The sequence below is a fragment of the Silene latifolia genome, chromosome 3, assembly GCF_048544455.1.
Source record: "Silene latifolia isolate original U9 population chromosome 3, ASM4854445v1, whole genome shotgun sequence".
NCBI lineage: Eukaryota > Viridiplantae > Streptophyta > Magnoliopsida > Caryophyllales > Caryophyllaceae > Silene > Silene latifolia.
Window position 1 is genome coordinate 124,241,564 of NC_133528.1, and position 16,113 is coordinate 124,257,676.

At 34.3% G+C, this 16,113-nt stretch overlaps 2 protein-coding genes across 2 annotated transcripts; one reads left to right on the top strand and one right to left on the bottom strand.

Moving 5' to 3' along the window:
- Positions 1 to 27: 27 nt before the first annotated feature.
- Positions 28 to 6,643, top strand: LOC141647963 (GABA transporter 1). Its single transcript, XM_074456349.1, has 8 exons — positions 28 to 209; positions 2,563 to 2,793; positions 4,403 to 4,500; positions 4,797 to 4,983; positions 5,074 to 5,204; positions 5,290 to 5,523; positions 5,603 to 6,245; positions 6,505 to 6,643. The coding sequence occupies exons 1-7, from the start codon at positions 92 to 94 to the stop codon at positions 5,981 to 5,983; spliced, it is 1,380 nt and encodes a 459-aa protein (XP_074312450.1). The 5' UTR covers positions 28 to 91; the 3' UTR covers positions 5,984 to 6,245; positions 6,505 to 6,643.
- Positions 6,601 to 15,883, bottom strand: LOC141647962 (DNA repair protein RAD5A). The gene is made up of 20 exons (XM_074456348.1): positions 15,104 to 15,883; positions 14,852 to 14,985; positions 14,454 to 14,589; positions 14,299 to 14,352; positions 13,957 to 14,100; positions 13,719 to 13,870; positions 13,257 to 13,341; positions 12,909 to 13,172; positions 12,672 to 12,818; positions 12,437 to 12,589; positions 11,697 to 11,764; positions 11,057 to 11,179; positions 10,865 to 10,964; positions 10,665 to 10,777; positions 9,362 to 9,637; positions 8,983 to 9,183; positions 8,762 to 8,855; positions 8,010 to 8,081; positions 7,444 to 7,542; positions 6,601 to 7,059 (listed from the first exon to the last, which is right to left on the bottom strand). Exons 1-20 carry the CDS (start codon positions 15,656 to 15,658, stop codon positions 6,937 to 6,939), a joined length of 3,093 nt encoding a protein of 1,030 aa, XP_074312449.1. The 5' UTR covers positions 15,659 to 15,883; the 3' UTR covers positions 6,601 to 6,936.
- Between the last annotated feature and the right edge of the window lie 230 nt (positions 15,884 to 16,113).

Here is a 16,113-nt window from a genome sequence, read left to right on the forward strand (position 1 = left end):
CCTATATAACCTTCGTCCTAACACTTTATTTGTCCATTTTTTAGCACAAACCCAAATTAGTTCGAGCGGATATTTCAGAAAATTAAAAATAATGGGAACTTACCAAGAACAAGACCAACAAACACAATTAAATGATCATTTACAAACTCACCATTCTTCTGATGATCAACACCTTGATGCTGGTGCTCTTTTTGTTCTTCAATCTAAAGGTATATATCATTTTACCGTCGTCTAAAATGAGAATTTGTGTTTTTCACCTTTAACTTTCTTTTTTTTATCTTTCTTTCATAAAATGTATGCCCATATATTGTAATCCGTATGTGGTTATATACTTCTGTTGTGACAAAAAAAAAAAAAAATTATATCGTCTTTTCTTCATTTTTTATACTCCGTATATATAGTTTTGCACATTTACGTATGTATTCAAGTTTTAACTACTAGCTTAGCAATTTTCTAATAGAGTAATAGACCCATAAGGCACAACAACGGCAACCAAGTCATATTTTTGTAGAAATAATGAAGAAATTTTTTGTTATGTTTTCTGGAAAAAATATGTTAAAACATATCAAGCTTTGTAAATTAATTACTCCGTGTCTCCGTACATGTTATTTGACAACAATTCGGACATGTTGCGGTTGTGCGGATAAAAAGTGTTCTTTTTGTGGTAAACTTTCTATTAATGGGGTGAGATTGAATTTTCTTATTAGACTAAGTAATTAACAAATATCTAACTGGTAAGAAAAGTAATTTGGACTTATATGTATGTCATACGTCTGAACCTTGTGTAGTTAGTGAATTCTTCTTCATTTTTTGGACATTTCGGCCTTTTCTTATCTCATACGTATTAACCCTTCTGTAGTTAGTGACTTCATATGTTCATACTACGGAGTATGACATTCGTATTTACGTGTTTATCTCCCTTACTACTAAAAGCATAAATATTAATTTTATAATTAAATTTTAATCTTATAATTAAATTCAAAATTATTATTTTTCATCAAAATAAAATAAACTTGATATTAAATTATAAGTTATAAGTTGGTAAATTTTTCATTAAATGCAATAATTATAACTTTAGAGAATAACTTGACAAATACTTATTATTAACTTTGTAACAAAAAAAATTCATTAAAATAATCGGAGAAAATTTACAAAATGAAATTTTTAATTTTATGGTAGAAAAAAATATAGATTTCATAAAAATACACCTTTCATAACTTTAATTTTCCATTATAAATAACACCCTACAAAAGAAATACTCTATATATACCGCACATGAATGCGCGGGATCTATACTAGTTCCCGTTTAAGACAAAGTTGGTCAGATAGTTAGATAGGATAAAAGGTAGAATAAATTGAGATTTGGAAATGATATAAAGCTTGTCTCATTTAATAATATGAGTAAGTATTTAACCCGTTTTATAAATAAAAGTTACGATGCAATGACCATTACCGTCTTAAAGGGAGAGCAATTGAGGACTCCTCGCCATTTCCTTCCCTTTAGTGTCTTCTATTTTCTCTTACGGAGTATTATAAATATTTTAAGTAGATTTCTTCATTTCTTTTCCTTTTTCATTCTTCTATATAATTTTCCCTCCAAAAAGCATCTATCTAAATAAGATAATAAATAATTTTCTTTCATTACGTTATTATCTTTTCAATGAATATATTCTTATAAATAAACTCTAATTTCTTAAATGAATTCATAATTATGATTTTTTCATTAAAATAAAATAAAATTGATATTTAACTATAAAGTATAAGTTGCTAAATTTTTCAGTAATGCAATAATTATTAGTGTAGAGAATAACTTGACACATGCTTAGTATTAGATTCGTGACAAAAAACATTCACTAAAAAAAATTCACAACTTAAATAAATTTTTTTATTAGTTCTCCATTTCAATTTTTTTGTTTCATATCAAAATAAAATGGAGTGAATTGATAAATATTAATGATGTGCAAATTTAAAAAGTATAAATCCTCCTATATACTAAGAGAATACAACTTCTCTAAAGTTTTCCCTCAAAAGTACTCAAATTTATATATGGAAACAAATTAGATTTTCATTTATTAAACTAATTTTCCATTTAACATAATCTATATACGGAGTATAAAAATTGTATCTCCTATTATTAACTTCGTGACGAAAAAAGAATTTTTTTTAAATAATTTGATATAGTTAAAATATTTTCATAAAAAGCACAATACATGGAATTATTCAATTCTTTTGATTAATTTTAATATTAGTTATTTTTTATAAAAATTCGTGAGATATAAATCTAAAATCTATAACTAATATACTAAAAATTAAAAGCCTATATTTACCGCGCATTTGCGCGGGATCTACACTAGTTAACTAATAAATGCTCTTTGGTTGTCCCTATAGAAAATGAGATAGTGTCATTCGGTTGTAGGTATCGAATTTTGGTATCACTTTTTCACATTTTTTAACAGCATTTTTTCCTTACTTATAATTTCTCGTAAACTTAGGATTATTTGTAGCTTAAAGAATTAAATCCGTCGGTAAATAATACTTAGAGTGTAAAATATATGGTGGCAGGGTCATGGGTGCATTGTGGATATCATTTAACGACGTCGATAGTGGCACCAGCGTTGCTAAGTATACCCTACGCATTTACATTCTTAGGATGGGCGGCAGGAATAATGTCGCTAGTTGCTGGCGCATCGGTAACCTTTTATTCCTACAATTTGTTATCACTCGTCCTTGAACATAATGCTCAATTGGGTCGCCGCCACCTTCGCTTCCGCGACATGGCTCATGATATTTTAGGTATGTAAATAAATTTCTTGCAACATTTAGTTTGTCGCTGACATTTCATGTGATACGTAGCCTGCTAGCTTGGTAGGTTTAACGTTCTCAATATTCCTGGCTTGTACACAACTTTGCATGGTAGGTACGTAGGGTACGGTGATCGTTGTCCATATTGAATCATTGAATCATCAAATCAATCAATAAAGTATATCAACAATTTCGTATCTTTGATACAACTGGCTAATCCATGTTGATGAGGTACAAAAAGAAAAAGAAAAAGAAAAAAACAATAGATCAACTCCATATTATTCAAGTGAGTGTGATCGTTGTCCTGCCATCAATTATTGTTTATTTATGGTTGACAATTCCATGAATTCAATCATCGTCTTCATATATTTAGAGTAATTTGAATTATCTCCATTTTTTCTCTAATACTCTAATATTTTAATATATTTTCTTTCTCTATTCAGTAAAATTTTATTTTTATGAAATGATTACAAGCGTTGGATTATCAAAAGAAATGACGGTCCATTTCTTTTGAGGAAATAAAGAGCATCCGGACCGTATTTCGAGTGCATACGGAATAAAGTAACATGTCACATTAGTCACTCGGGTGTGCGACGTACGTTACTTGACAACTGGATTTGTTCTAGCACAAATTCTAAAGTGTATTTACTACATTTACTCAAAATTATTTATTCACGGAGTACAGACATACTCCGTATATTTGAAGATACTTAGTACGTTACTAGAGAGATGAATGAAGTATCTTTCAAGATACTCCGACGTATGTTATTAACGTTCAATATATACGGTAATATATGAAGAATATTCATTTCGATGACGATGGATGAAACGTTGAGAAATTTCAATAACGATTACATTTCAACATTTCAGCCTTGAATATATACAAGTCAAGTGTGAAACTGAGAGAGTTCAGTTTTTGCATTCATACGAATAAAACAAATTTCCTTAAAACGTGGAATTTTGCTATTTTGGTGATTCAAACTTTATGAACTCTTACCGTCAATTTCGGCTGCGTGCTAGTACAGTATTAGATATTGACGCCGTCCAAAAAAAAAAAAATTATCGGAAGTAGAAACGAGTTGACTACCTCCTCTCTTACAGCTTCTAATCTCATTGATTTAAGACTATATTACCTTGCACAGGCGCACAGCCTTTTAATCATGATTACAGCTGATTTGGACCATCATTTTTAGACTGGTATGGTGTAACCGTGTAAGTCATACTCCATCCGTTTATCATAATTTTTACGAAAAAAATTACGTGGCACCTCCGAGTTTTCATATTTTGCACGAATTACCCAATTTTTTGAAACGAAAAACTTTAAGAGTCGACAACTCGTGTTTACGAGTTTAGACAGTGACGATTTTTTTTTTCAAATCGATCATCTTTCCGACAACTACTTGAAAAAAAAAAAAGATTTGTCGCGTTTTGAACTATCACATTTTTAACTTAGGACATCGTGAAGTTCTATTATTGATCATTCCAAATTTCCAATCTGATGAGGAATGTATTTATGAATATCTGTACAATAATTATTCATGCAACAATACCAAAAAACAAATTGATAAGGTGATTAATTGGAAAAAAATAAATGTGGCAGGACCAAATTGGGGCAAGTATATGGTGGGCCCAGTACAATTCGCTGTATGCTATGGTGCCGTTGTTGGTTCAACTCTTCTCGGTGGGGAGTCTTTGAAGGTGACTAATGGATATCTCTCTCTTGTCTTAGCACATCACCCTCGTAATATGTGACCATTTTATATTTTTTATTGAAAGAGAGCTATATAGACAATTTTAATGTTGACGGGAATTGAACCTCAGTCTGTCAATCATGAATATCAAACTCTCATAACTTTACCAACTAAACTAGTTGACATCTGCAAAATTACCAGCATTACCATGGTCGATTTGTATCCATGTATTTGATATACTTAGATAGAAATGATGAAATTTGTAATGTTGTATCTAAAGAGGAGTTCTACATGATTGCACAGGCTATCTACTTATTAGTGCATCCAAATGGAACACTAAAGCTATACATATTCGTGATGATATTTGGAGGACTAATGTTAATACTAGCTCAACTTCCTTCATTTCATTCACTAAGGCACATCAACTTGATCTCTCTTTTCCTTTGTCTTGCTTATAGTGCTTGCGCTACTGCCGGTTCCATCTATATCGGTATTTCCTTACTCCCTACATCTTTTAATTCTTCAGTCGCGTCATTTGAAATTAAAACTTAACCAGAGACTATGTTGTATCAAAATGCAGGACATACGTCAAAAGGACCCAAGAAAGACTATTCTATACAAGGAAACACAGAGGATCGTCTCTTTGGGGTTTTTAATGGGATAGCAATCATTGCAACAACTTTCGGAAATGGAATTATCCCTGAAACTCAGGTTTGTTATCCATTCCACCCTTTAATCAGTGTCATAGCAAGGAGTGTATGAAAGTGACATATGTTGGCATGGGATAATGCTGCAGGCAACATTAGCGCCGCCAGTGAAGGGGAAGATGTTCAAGGGACTATGCATTTGCTACACCGTGGTAACGATGACATTCTTCAGTGTGGCAGTGTCAGGTTACTGGGCATTCGGGAACCATGCTCAAGGCCAAATCCTTAGCAACTTTGTTGTGGATGGAAGGCCTTTATTGCCTAAAGCCTTTTTAATAATCACCAATGCCTTCGTCTTCCTCCAAATCGCCGCTGTTGGTGTGGTACGTTTTTCACTCATCACAGTAGATGGTATACTCTTTATTAGTCAATATGTTCATTGTACAAATTTTCCCTGGATAGGTATACTTGCAACCGACTAACGAAGTGCTAGAAAAAACATTGGGAGATCCAAAGAGCGAGCAATTCTCACTGAGAAACGTGGTCCCAAGGATCATATCACGGTCAGTATCTGTCGCAATAGCAACAACAGTAGCAGCAATGCTCCCATTTTTCGGAGATATAAATGCAGTTATAGGAGCATTTGGGTTCCTTCCACTCGACTTTGTTCTACCTGTCATCTTTTACAATGTTACCTTTAAGCCGTCAAAGCGTACCTTCGTCTTTTGGTTAAATCTTACTATCGCTGTCGTTTTCGCTATACTTTGTGTCATTGGGTCTGTGGCTGCTGTACGGCAAATCATTCTTGATGCCAAAACCTACAAGTTGTTCGCTAACGTCTAGAACGGAAGATTCTTTATTTGGGCACCATGAGCATTCTCTCACACTTTGTGCAATATCTTCTGTCTTCACCGAGCAATCTTGGTCGGGGAAGTCTAAAACAAGGCCTCGTCCGTCTATATAAATAAACTGGGCAATCTATCTGTGTTGGTGAGATGTACTGATGTGCCAGAATGACGGGATTTCGCAAATATTGCAAAGATTTTGGATGTATAGCTGAGATATATAGATTATTTATTTTTTAGTATCAGTTTAAGAATAACTTGTACTCCCTCCAATCCACACCAAACTCCCCATTCACTTTTTGGAGGTCAAACTTCGAAAAGTTTGACTGGTAATTCACTCAAAACTATAAATCATTGAAAAATAAAAATTACATATTTAGTTTTGTTATGAAAATATCTTTCACAAAATTATATTTTTTGTGAAAAATTTCTACGTTTAAAGGACGAAAACTACGGTCAAAGTGTCGCCTCGAAGACCACCCAAAAGCAAATGGGGAGTTTGGTGTGGATTGGAGGGAGTATAAAATTATCAAGCATTAGATAATCGAAAGATGCTATAAGGTCGAGTAAAAATCACTATATTTTGTTAACAATGATATCAAGGATGTAAAAATGTTGAAGGAACATGTCATCTGCATTACCAAAAGTTTTTTCTTCATTTCAATTGCATAATACATATGAACAGACATGCAGCCTTATCGGTACATACATCATATATTTACAGTGCGACAAAATCGGTACAAATTCCTAATCTAGGGATCATTAGCTTCACAAAATTCCATTGTCTCAAAACAAGCAATGAAGCACTTTCGACTCAAGACAGGGTATATGATCACCACATTTCTCCGCCTTCTCCCCATCCTAATAGGTTCTGCCTCAAAAACATCCTTTTTTTTGTCATTACAAACAAGCACCAAATGGGTGAGATGGCAGTCAGCATTTTCCCTAACTCTAAGTGAAAAGCATTTTGAGTTCCTCGATACGTGCACTTCTGACTTCTTGATCCGTCAGTGCACCTGATATCAACCTTTGTTTTCTAGCCTGAACTGCTTCCATTCTTTCTTCTACAGTACCCTGCACGTCAAACACTCATCAACCTCAAAGAAACCATGATCGCTAACAGGTCGCATTATACATATATCATGGTACTAATAATCAAAAATCATTTTAGCAATGAATCAATGATGTCTCAGCCTAATGATGCAGTTTAACATCCCCTGGAAAAGAAGCCGAACTGCCGAAGGTTTCGAATCCCCCACCCCTTATACTTTATTGGCCTTAGGCCTCCTAGAAGGTACAGACTGATAATCAAATATCAGTCCCAGTAGTGATGGCAGTATCAGTCATTGCAGAATAAATTACAATCAAAATATTTACAAAGCAGTAGCTGCCTGGGCATAATACCATGATACACATGAACCTCATGACGAAGAGAGAAATGACGAGAAATTTCTTTACCTTGATAATGAATCTTTTTATTGACACGGCCTTGGTTTGACCAATTCGATGAATTCGCATGACTGCTTGTTCCTCTACAGCAGGATTCCACCATGGATCCTACATAATGCAGCAGAAGAACTATTAGCTAACATCAAGAGCACACGTGCGCCAAATATGTGTGAATGCAGCTAAACAATCCATTAGTATGTCAGCACTCATAGACGTGCAAAAAAATTGCACCACCAGAAAATGAGAAAAATTATCCATTAGTTTGTCAGATTTAAATCTATAAATAAAAGATTTTATCTATTAACAAGACGTCCGTCAACACGAGAAATATGGTTGATGTCAATTTGTGTCCATAGCTTAACAATCAAAACAAAACTAAAAGATGCACAAAGTTTTTTTTTTTTTAAAAAAAAAAAAAAAAAAAAAAAAAAAATCGTATTTTGGAGGCAGTTGTTTAACAGCTAAAGTAGTTTATTACTTTTAGTCCTATCTGAGAGAGCTCAGTCTCCAGTATATTTCTCAACAAAGAGGATTATAAGGTTAAATAAATGGAGTGTAATGACAAATCCTCTTACAAGAACAAAAGCATTAGAAGCAGCAGTTAGGTTTATTCCCACACCACCAGCCTTCAACGACATAAGCAAAACCTGCAATTCAAAAACAGGTGTTAGGACTTGAGACTATCATTTTCCCCACGGACTTATCATGACACTAACATATCTTAACATCAATAACATGTTTTTAATAAATTTCCGACGCTCAATCCAGACTAACTACAGTCATTCTATCCTTCAAACTCATCTATGACGTATGTGGGATCCATCTACTCCCCCAATATTTACTACTCCCTCCTACTCACAAATACCTTCCACTTTTGTATTTATAGACTAAAGAGTAGGATTAAGATTACCAATACTGGTGTTTTTGTTCCTTCTTTGCATGTTAAAGAGGAAGAATATAATACTCTACTCGTTCTTGAGCTGTACAAAACATAAGAAAAATACAAGCATTGGTCTTTCCAATACTACTACTTAAATACTTTTGCATATTAAATACAGCAGGTACTTCTGAATCAGAGTAGAGTATTCATTCTTTGGGTCGATTCGAGACTAGATTTCAAATTCCCGACAAATATTGCATACATTAATGCGGTCTAAGCAAAATTTAAAGCGAAATCTTAGCTCACTAAGCTTCAGACGCGGATAAAGTTAGTCTAACATCAGTGAGCGTGATATAGAGCAACCATTCACCATGGTCCTAACAGACATAGTGATATAGGAATCTGTAAAACTAGTCAAAGTACGAAAGCAACGCTCAAATTACAAACCATGATATCATTCTCTTCAGAGAATCTCTTTATTACTCTCTCACGCTGCTGTTGGTTTAGAGTTCCATCAAGGCGAAGAAAGGATATGTTATTCCTGCAAGACAATGACAGACGAAGTTAATTGCAAAGTGGAATCATTGTGTGCCCTCTCAGCTGTCAGCATGAACTAACAAGAGCAACCAAAATTCACAATTACAACCATGTCACATCAAGTCATGTACCTAGCAAAAGGAATTTCCAAAAGATCTAGAAAGGCAGTCCACTGGCTAAAGACAATGCTTTTGGATCCAGATGGCCGCAGATTTTCCAATTCACTTAACAACGATGAAACCTTGGTAGATTCAACCCAGTTCTTCTGAACATCAACTTGAAATCTACTATCAGTTGGAGCTGTGATAAGCTCTTGCCTGCTGACGGATTTCCTGAACAGAATCATAATTTTTAGACTAAAAAACAAGGCTATTTGCAGCGGAAGAAAAAAGGATTGAAACTAGAGGTATTATACAGAAAATGTTATTATTTAAATAACAATGCATGAAAATTACGAGAACATTTAAATCGTAGTATAAACTAATAATCGCCAGAGAAAGATATTTATACCTGCAGACAGGACATAAGCCAGAAGCAGCATTACGCCAACTAGCCAGAAGACATTCCCGACACAAGCGATGGGCACAAGGTGTTAATACTGCATCTTCAAAGGCTTCAAGACATATTGGACACTCTCCTTGCTCCCCTTTTCTCAGCTCTTCAACTACCTCCTGAATGTAAGCTTTTGATGGCACAATTTTATCTTCGCCTTCAGCAGCAGGATCACCTCTAAGAAAACGTTTTGCAAGCTTATCCAAGTCAGCAAAGTCTTGTGTATCACCTCGGCTGCAAAAACCAAAGCCGCAAATCAATAGTCGGCAACAGCGGTAAGCACCACAATAAATAATGCATAACAGTGTCCCAAATGCAATCCTACAACTGGCATAAATTTTCACCAAAAAGCAGGAGTAGATCAGATGTAAATATATACAATGAGTCCTCTGTGAGACCAGCCCAAATCCTTATGTAATCCTCATGAAACCATAGGTAATGAGTTGGACTTAAATGTAACAGTCTCATCTCCTATTTACTAAATAAATAGGCACACTCACAAATTTTCCCTCCAAAAAACATCTTTTTAAATAAGGAAGCTATTTATAATTTAATTGTATTTACTAATAAATGTAATTAATAATTAAAAAATGTAATTTTATTATATAATTATTTTCATTAAAGTTAATCCTTTCTTCAAATTATATAATTTTCACTAAACATTAAACTATAATATTTTCTTTAAAGCATAAATAATACGGAGTATAAAATTCTAAACTATAAAATCTTTTATTAATGCTATTATTTGAGAATGACTTAACTCATACTAATCATGCTATATATAAACAAAAATATAAATCGTTTTGATTACTTTTATAACAAAAAAATTGAGAGAATTTATAAATTGGAATCACTAGCTTTGTGGTAAAAAAAGAACACTTTAAAAAAAATACATGTCAGCACATTACTCAATTCTCTTGAATTAATTTTTAGTTTTTTTTTTTTTGCTCGAAACAAAAATGAACAATTAATGAGATACCACTATTATTTCACAGTTCAATTTTACTCATTTTTCCTGATTACAGTTCAATTTTTTTTCTCATGTCAAAATATAATGACGTAAAATATGAAAAAATAATGGGGTGTTAATTTAGCATGATTAAGTAATACAAAAATAAAAATTCTAAAAATACCGCGCATTTATTGCGCGGGATCTAAACTAGTATAAGTATTAATGAAATAAACAGCATTGGGCCTAACTCCTTTTCTCTTTTTTAGTCTGGGAATTGGATTTGGGGAGAACAAGTTTTAAGAATCAGACCTCATTACAAGAAATGGATGGTCACAACATTGGCGAAGTCGTAATAGTAATTCCAGTATAGAAGCGTAGTTATGCAAAACTTTTCCTTGCTCCACGAATTTGTCAAATTTAACCTGCGATTAGTTCTGACAATGTTAGATTAAACTGTTTCTGGAATCACACCAAAACCAGATTCAAACTTATTGATTACTGAAATATACCTTTGATCTTTTAAACAAGGCTTCATAGAAGTCCTTCTCAGCTTCAGTTAGCTCACAATAAACCACCTGGATATTTGCTGGAGGCAGAACTAAAATTGGCCTGCAACCAAATAGGAATTATGCAAGGGAAACGACAATTTAAGAAGTGGTTGAAAGTTCTTCAAACTGCAAATATCATTTTAGCATATTCACCTTCCTTCCCTGTCAACACTATACTTTGTTCTACGTAACATTATTGGCTTCAGAATAGACTGAACTAGTTTCAATCCTCTTTCATCACCTTCCTCAAATGGTTTTTGAACGAGCTTATTCCACCTGCAAGAGAAGATAATTCATCCAGCCGTCTAAGAATCATTTATACATTAAACATAGTATTTTCCGCATCTGTGAGTACATTTTTGAATAATAGTCTTAACTATAATAATGCCGGTCCACGGTCAGCCATGGACAAACTTTCTAATATCATATGCAATACATTTACTAAAGCTTCTCACCCCTAGTGTTTATACAGAACTTGAGAAAAGACTAATCCGATCTTCAATGAGATATGCTACAGTAATTTATTTATTGTCTTCTATAGACAATATAACGGTCTAACATCAAAAGCTTACCCAACTAAAGGCTCAATGATTAATGTATCATAAACTCTATGCACATAAAATGATGACACGGTAGTTACTCATACAAGTCAGGTTGCTCCCATGGTTGTAAAATGAAAGACAAATTTTCAACTAAGGATGGATATAAACCATACTGATCTACAAGAAAATAAAGCATCTATTTTTGTCATACATAAAGAAGAGAAAAATAGAATTATAAGGCAATAAATTACCATGCCCATGTTCCCCATGGCTCCACCTTTAGAAACCGAAGAAGGCTGTATATGTCCTCAAGATTGTTCTGATATGCAAAACAAGAGTAGTTAGCTTTTAGCTTGTATCTCAAAGAAATTGTAGTTCTCTAGTGCAAAACAGTTATTGCTCAGAGTAACTCAGAGACCTACAAAAAAATAAGCCATCCCAAAGAATACCTAATTATCAAGGCATGTTTAACTAGCAAGATCCCTATCTTTATTGAAAAAAAGGGGAAGTATTATGAAACAAGCCAGGAAGTGACGAGGTCAACAATACCAAACAAAACTAATCTACCAACTTATGTCCAAGAAACGAAATTCCACCTTGACCCATTTGTGCAAGAAAAAATCAAATACTTCCTTCATCCCAGTTAACTCTTTGGTTTGTTTTTGGCAGTAAAACCAAGGAATTAAAAGATAAATGCTATTAAAATATACAAAAAAGTAGTAACATGCACATGGGACCTAAAATACAAATTTTACATACTTGAAACAAAAACATACAGAAATGACTGTGGCACTCAAATAAGGAACACATAAAGAAATGACAGGGACAGAGCGCATAGAAACACCACCAGGATGGTCATGTTAACTCTGGTTTTTTAGAAGGTAAGGACAATGCATAAGTGCTAAAAGTATCACACTCCCAGCCCAGGTTGCCAGGCGCCAAAAAAAACTATAATATAAAGTATGGTAAGCAAGGTGATATAAGAGCTCACTTGAATAGGAGTGCCAGTGAGACACCATCTACGATCAGCAGTTAAGGCATTAGCAGCCAAGGAAATTTGGCTTTTCGTAGATTTAATTGTGTGCGCCTCGTCAAGCACCACTCTTGACCACCTTATAGCATAAAGAGCTCCACCATCAGAACCCTGCAAAAGATACAAAGGTTTAGGAAAACTTGATAAAAGTAGATAAGATGACATATGGACTACACAAAAGCTTCCTTGTTACCTCCGATGAGCATTCTGAAGATAACACTCCATATGTGGTTAGGACAACATCATTTGAAGACAAGAGTTTAACATCCCTTGATCTACCTTGCCCGTAATGAACATAAACAGAGAGTGAACCAGGTTGAGAATGAGTTTCTATCTCTGCCTGTAAACAGCAACAATCACGTTAGCAAGTCACTAGAAATGTAGACTGCTATTTTTGGAAGCAAGAAATTTTAGTTGATGTAGAATTTACCTTCCACTGGCTAAGAAGGGTCATAGGACAGACAATAAGACTTCCACCACTTATCAAAGTGTTATTTTGCTTGGTAAAGCCCTGAAACTTTGCAACCGTTGTACACGTATCTGGAGAGGCATCTATGTCTTCATTAGGCTCAGACCTTTCAGCAGATGACTCGCTACTAAACTGACTGCAAGGTGATCCAACTCTCTCTGAATTAGCAAGAAGGAGGGCTATGGTCATGACAGTCTTCCCAAGACCCATAGCATCTGCTAGAATCTTTTCACACAAACCAGAGTCAAACTACGGAATTTGGTCTATCAGAAAAAGGCTAAAATCATCAAACAAGGTATAGCAACATACCCCTCCTCTAGCCATTTGAAGAGTACTTGGAAACTCTGTAGTAGCTTCACCAGAAAATGAATTCAAATAGACAACAAGATCCCTCCTGCAAAACACAAGAATCCAATTTACATGTTCATTTTGGATTATCAAGAACTCTCCAGCTCAGAATGACTTTCTTAGTTGTGTTTTACACCAAACCCAAAATTTATACTACAATAATGAAAAGCGAAAGTAAGGTATAACCGTATAACATGAAGAAATAGAAGAGAAGATAAATTAGGCTCAAAAAGTAAAGTAAAAATATATCAAAACGGGACAAATAAAAAAGGAAAGTAAGATCATTCTAGAATGAAAGGAGTATAAGTTTCTATACAAGAAACAAAATCTCACTAAAAGATGTCAATAGAGATACACCATGTTCATTTTGCCTTATTAAGTATTGTAGGTTTTTGCAAAATTCACAATAAAAACACCACATACTTGTCAGCTAAACGATATGCTTCCCAACAGGGATGAAGCGTAGTAGCAGCCTCATCCATGGTACCTCCCTTCTCTAAGTGAACCATCCAGTGAAGAGCCTGTTTCTGGTAGGAGCGGAGTTCACATTGAAGAGTACTTGGAGGATCCATTTCCTGAAAAATGTCTCAAAATTTAAATGAGCTACTTGCCCAAATGCACATATACAAAATAACCAAAGAAAGGGGTGAAAATGTTATACCTCTAGTTTGGAGCTATCTCCAACTCCAACAATTTTATCAACATCTGCATCTGATACACTCTCCTCACCTTCAGATTTGTCTCCATTGGAAACATTTGTTAAATTCTTGGCGTGCAACAATGAGGCATGCAAAGCCATAGCATCCTGTTGACGTACAATTGATTAGTAAACAAGTGACAGGCCAAAGAAAAATTGTCTATGGTCTCAGGGTAAATTTATAAGGCACTATTGTACAAAAAAAAAAATTTGATTTTTTTCTTAATCAAATTTGTCAATATTCAAAAAGAAAGTCATTGCAATATGAAGACAAATGTAAACTGGAGAAAAATCAAGAAGCTATACCTCAGAATTTAAGGACCGTTTTCGAGTGTACAGATTGTCAGGAGTGAACTGTGCCTGGTAATGTGAAAGAAAGTCATAAGCATTACAAAACGAGCTCATTTGATGGCAAAAGAAGAGCAAACAAGGATAAAGATTTAAACAGCATTGCCATATACCTTCCTAAAGGGGGTTATTCCAAGTAACTTAAACAATGTGGGAAGAGGATGAATGACAGATTCATCATTGCCATTTGTAGTTGCTTTCAATGAATTTTGGCGGTGCTTCCGGAACATTGAACTATTAATATAAACACTGTATGGAACCAAGTGAACATAAATCAGAACGCTACACCATATGACTATTTAGAACAAACAACACATCTGCCACTCAAAATACAACAAACTTCATTTACTTCCGTTCTTGCTATCAAATCCTTGATACTTAACATGATGTACTACCAACATAATGTTGGGAATGTCCTTAACAATTGTACAATTTACCGTAAAAAATTCTGCCTATTAGATTTATTTTTCCTTCACAAAACACAAACTTTGCATAGTTAGAAATTACAGACCTAACATTTAAGGCAATGGTATCCATAATGCTCAAACTATCAGGAGCATATTTACAAAATCCCTCAACCTGAATCTTTTTATCCCTCACCAACGGCAGCAAGCACCGCGCCCACTCATTCGGGATTCGACCAACCTACAAACAAATACAATAATCATCTACAAAATTCAATAACATACAGATAATGATAAACAAACTAATGATCTAATTAAACATCAAAACACAAACTTTCACATAAAAAGGTCACACTAACCTCACCACTACTTTTCGTCGAAAACCTTACAATCTCCGAACAACCTCCCACCTGTTTACCCCTTCCAAAACCCTTACCAGTTGACGAAGGACTAGAATTCTTTTTCGCCGGGAAAGCGAATTCAACCTCATCACCAGCACTAATTCTTCTTCCTTTACAAGTAGACATCCCAGAAATCTCACCATAGCCAACAAACCACCATTCTTCACCCTTTACATGACTAACTACACTCAAATCCTTCTTTTCTCTATCCTCCCCATAAACCACCATTGTTCCACACCCCAAATCCCCAATTGAATCACATTTCTCATCAGAATCTTCAATTTCGATTAAATTAGAGCTGGGAACCCTAACCCTTTGTGTCGTATTGATTCTAGGGTTTGGCCGAAATTGGGGTTTCGAAATGAAATTGGGGGTATCGAAAATGATGTTGATTGCACCAGTGGCATCGTTGTTCGCCATGTGAAGAGCTCTAATAATGTCCATTTGCGAGTAATCTTGACCGACTACTGATCGAATTGTGGCGATCATTTCATCTTTCACTTTGGTGTTCATCGAATCAATCTTTCGATTTCACACTAAAAACCCTAGAAATGTAAAATAGTGTATATCAAAGTGTGTGATAATTACGCGATGTGATGAAAATTGAGGAAATTTTATGGTGTTAAGAGTATAGTTAGAGTTGTGAATGTTGAAATTTAATAAGAAATTGGGGGTATAATTAGGGTTTTGAAAAAAGAGGGGAAAATTGGCGCCTATTATGGGGAAGTGAAAGGGACTGAATTTTTGTTAAAACAGCATTCCCGCCATGTATTTTACTTGGGGACTTGAAAAATGTGGGAAATTTAACTATGTTTTTTTTTTTCGAAATTATTTTTTCACATACAAACTTTACTCTTTCATATACAATTTTTCATTAACTTTTCATATCGTACCCTTTTTCCTAACCTAAACAAATTAAGTTTTATGTGCGTTTTCCAAAATCAAATCTCATCAATACTATATATTAA

Coding starts and splice junctions, on each gene's coding strand:
- LOC141647962 (XM_074456348.1), bottom strand. CDS start 15,658: ATGAACACCAAAGTGAAAGATGAAATGATCGCCACAATTCGATCAGTA. Junction 11,180..11,696: donor CCATGGGGAACATGGGCATG/GTAATTTATTGC, acceptor CTTCTCTTGCAG/GTGGAATAAGCTCGTTCAAA. Junction 8,856..8,982: donor TTGGAAATTCCTTTTGCTAG/GTACATGACTTG, acceptor ATTGTCTTGCAG/GAATAACATATCCTTTCTTC.
- LOC141647963 (XM_074456349.1), top strand. CDS start 92: ATGGGAACTTACCAAGAACAAGACCAACAAACACAATTAAATGATCAT. Junction 4,501..4,796: donor TCGGTGGGGAGTCTTTGAAG/GTGACTAATGGA, acceptor ATGATTGCACAG/GCTATCTACTTATTAGTGCA. Junction 5,205..5,289: donor GAATTATCCCTGAAACTCAG/GTTTGTTATCCA, acceptor ATAATGCTGCAG/GCAACATTAGCGCCGCCAGT.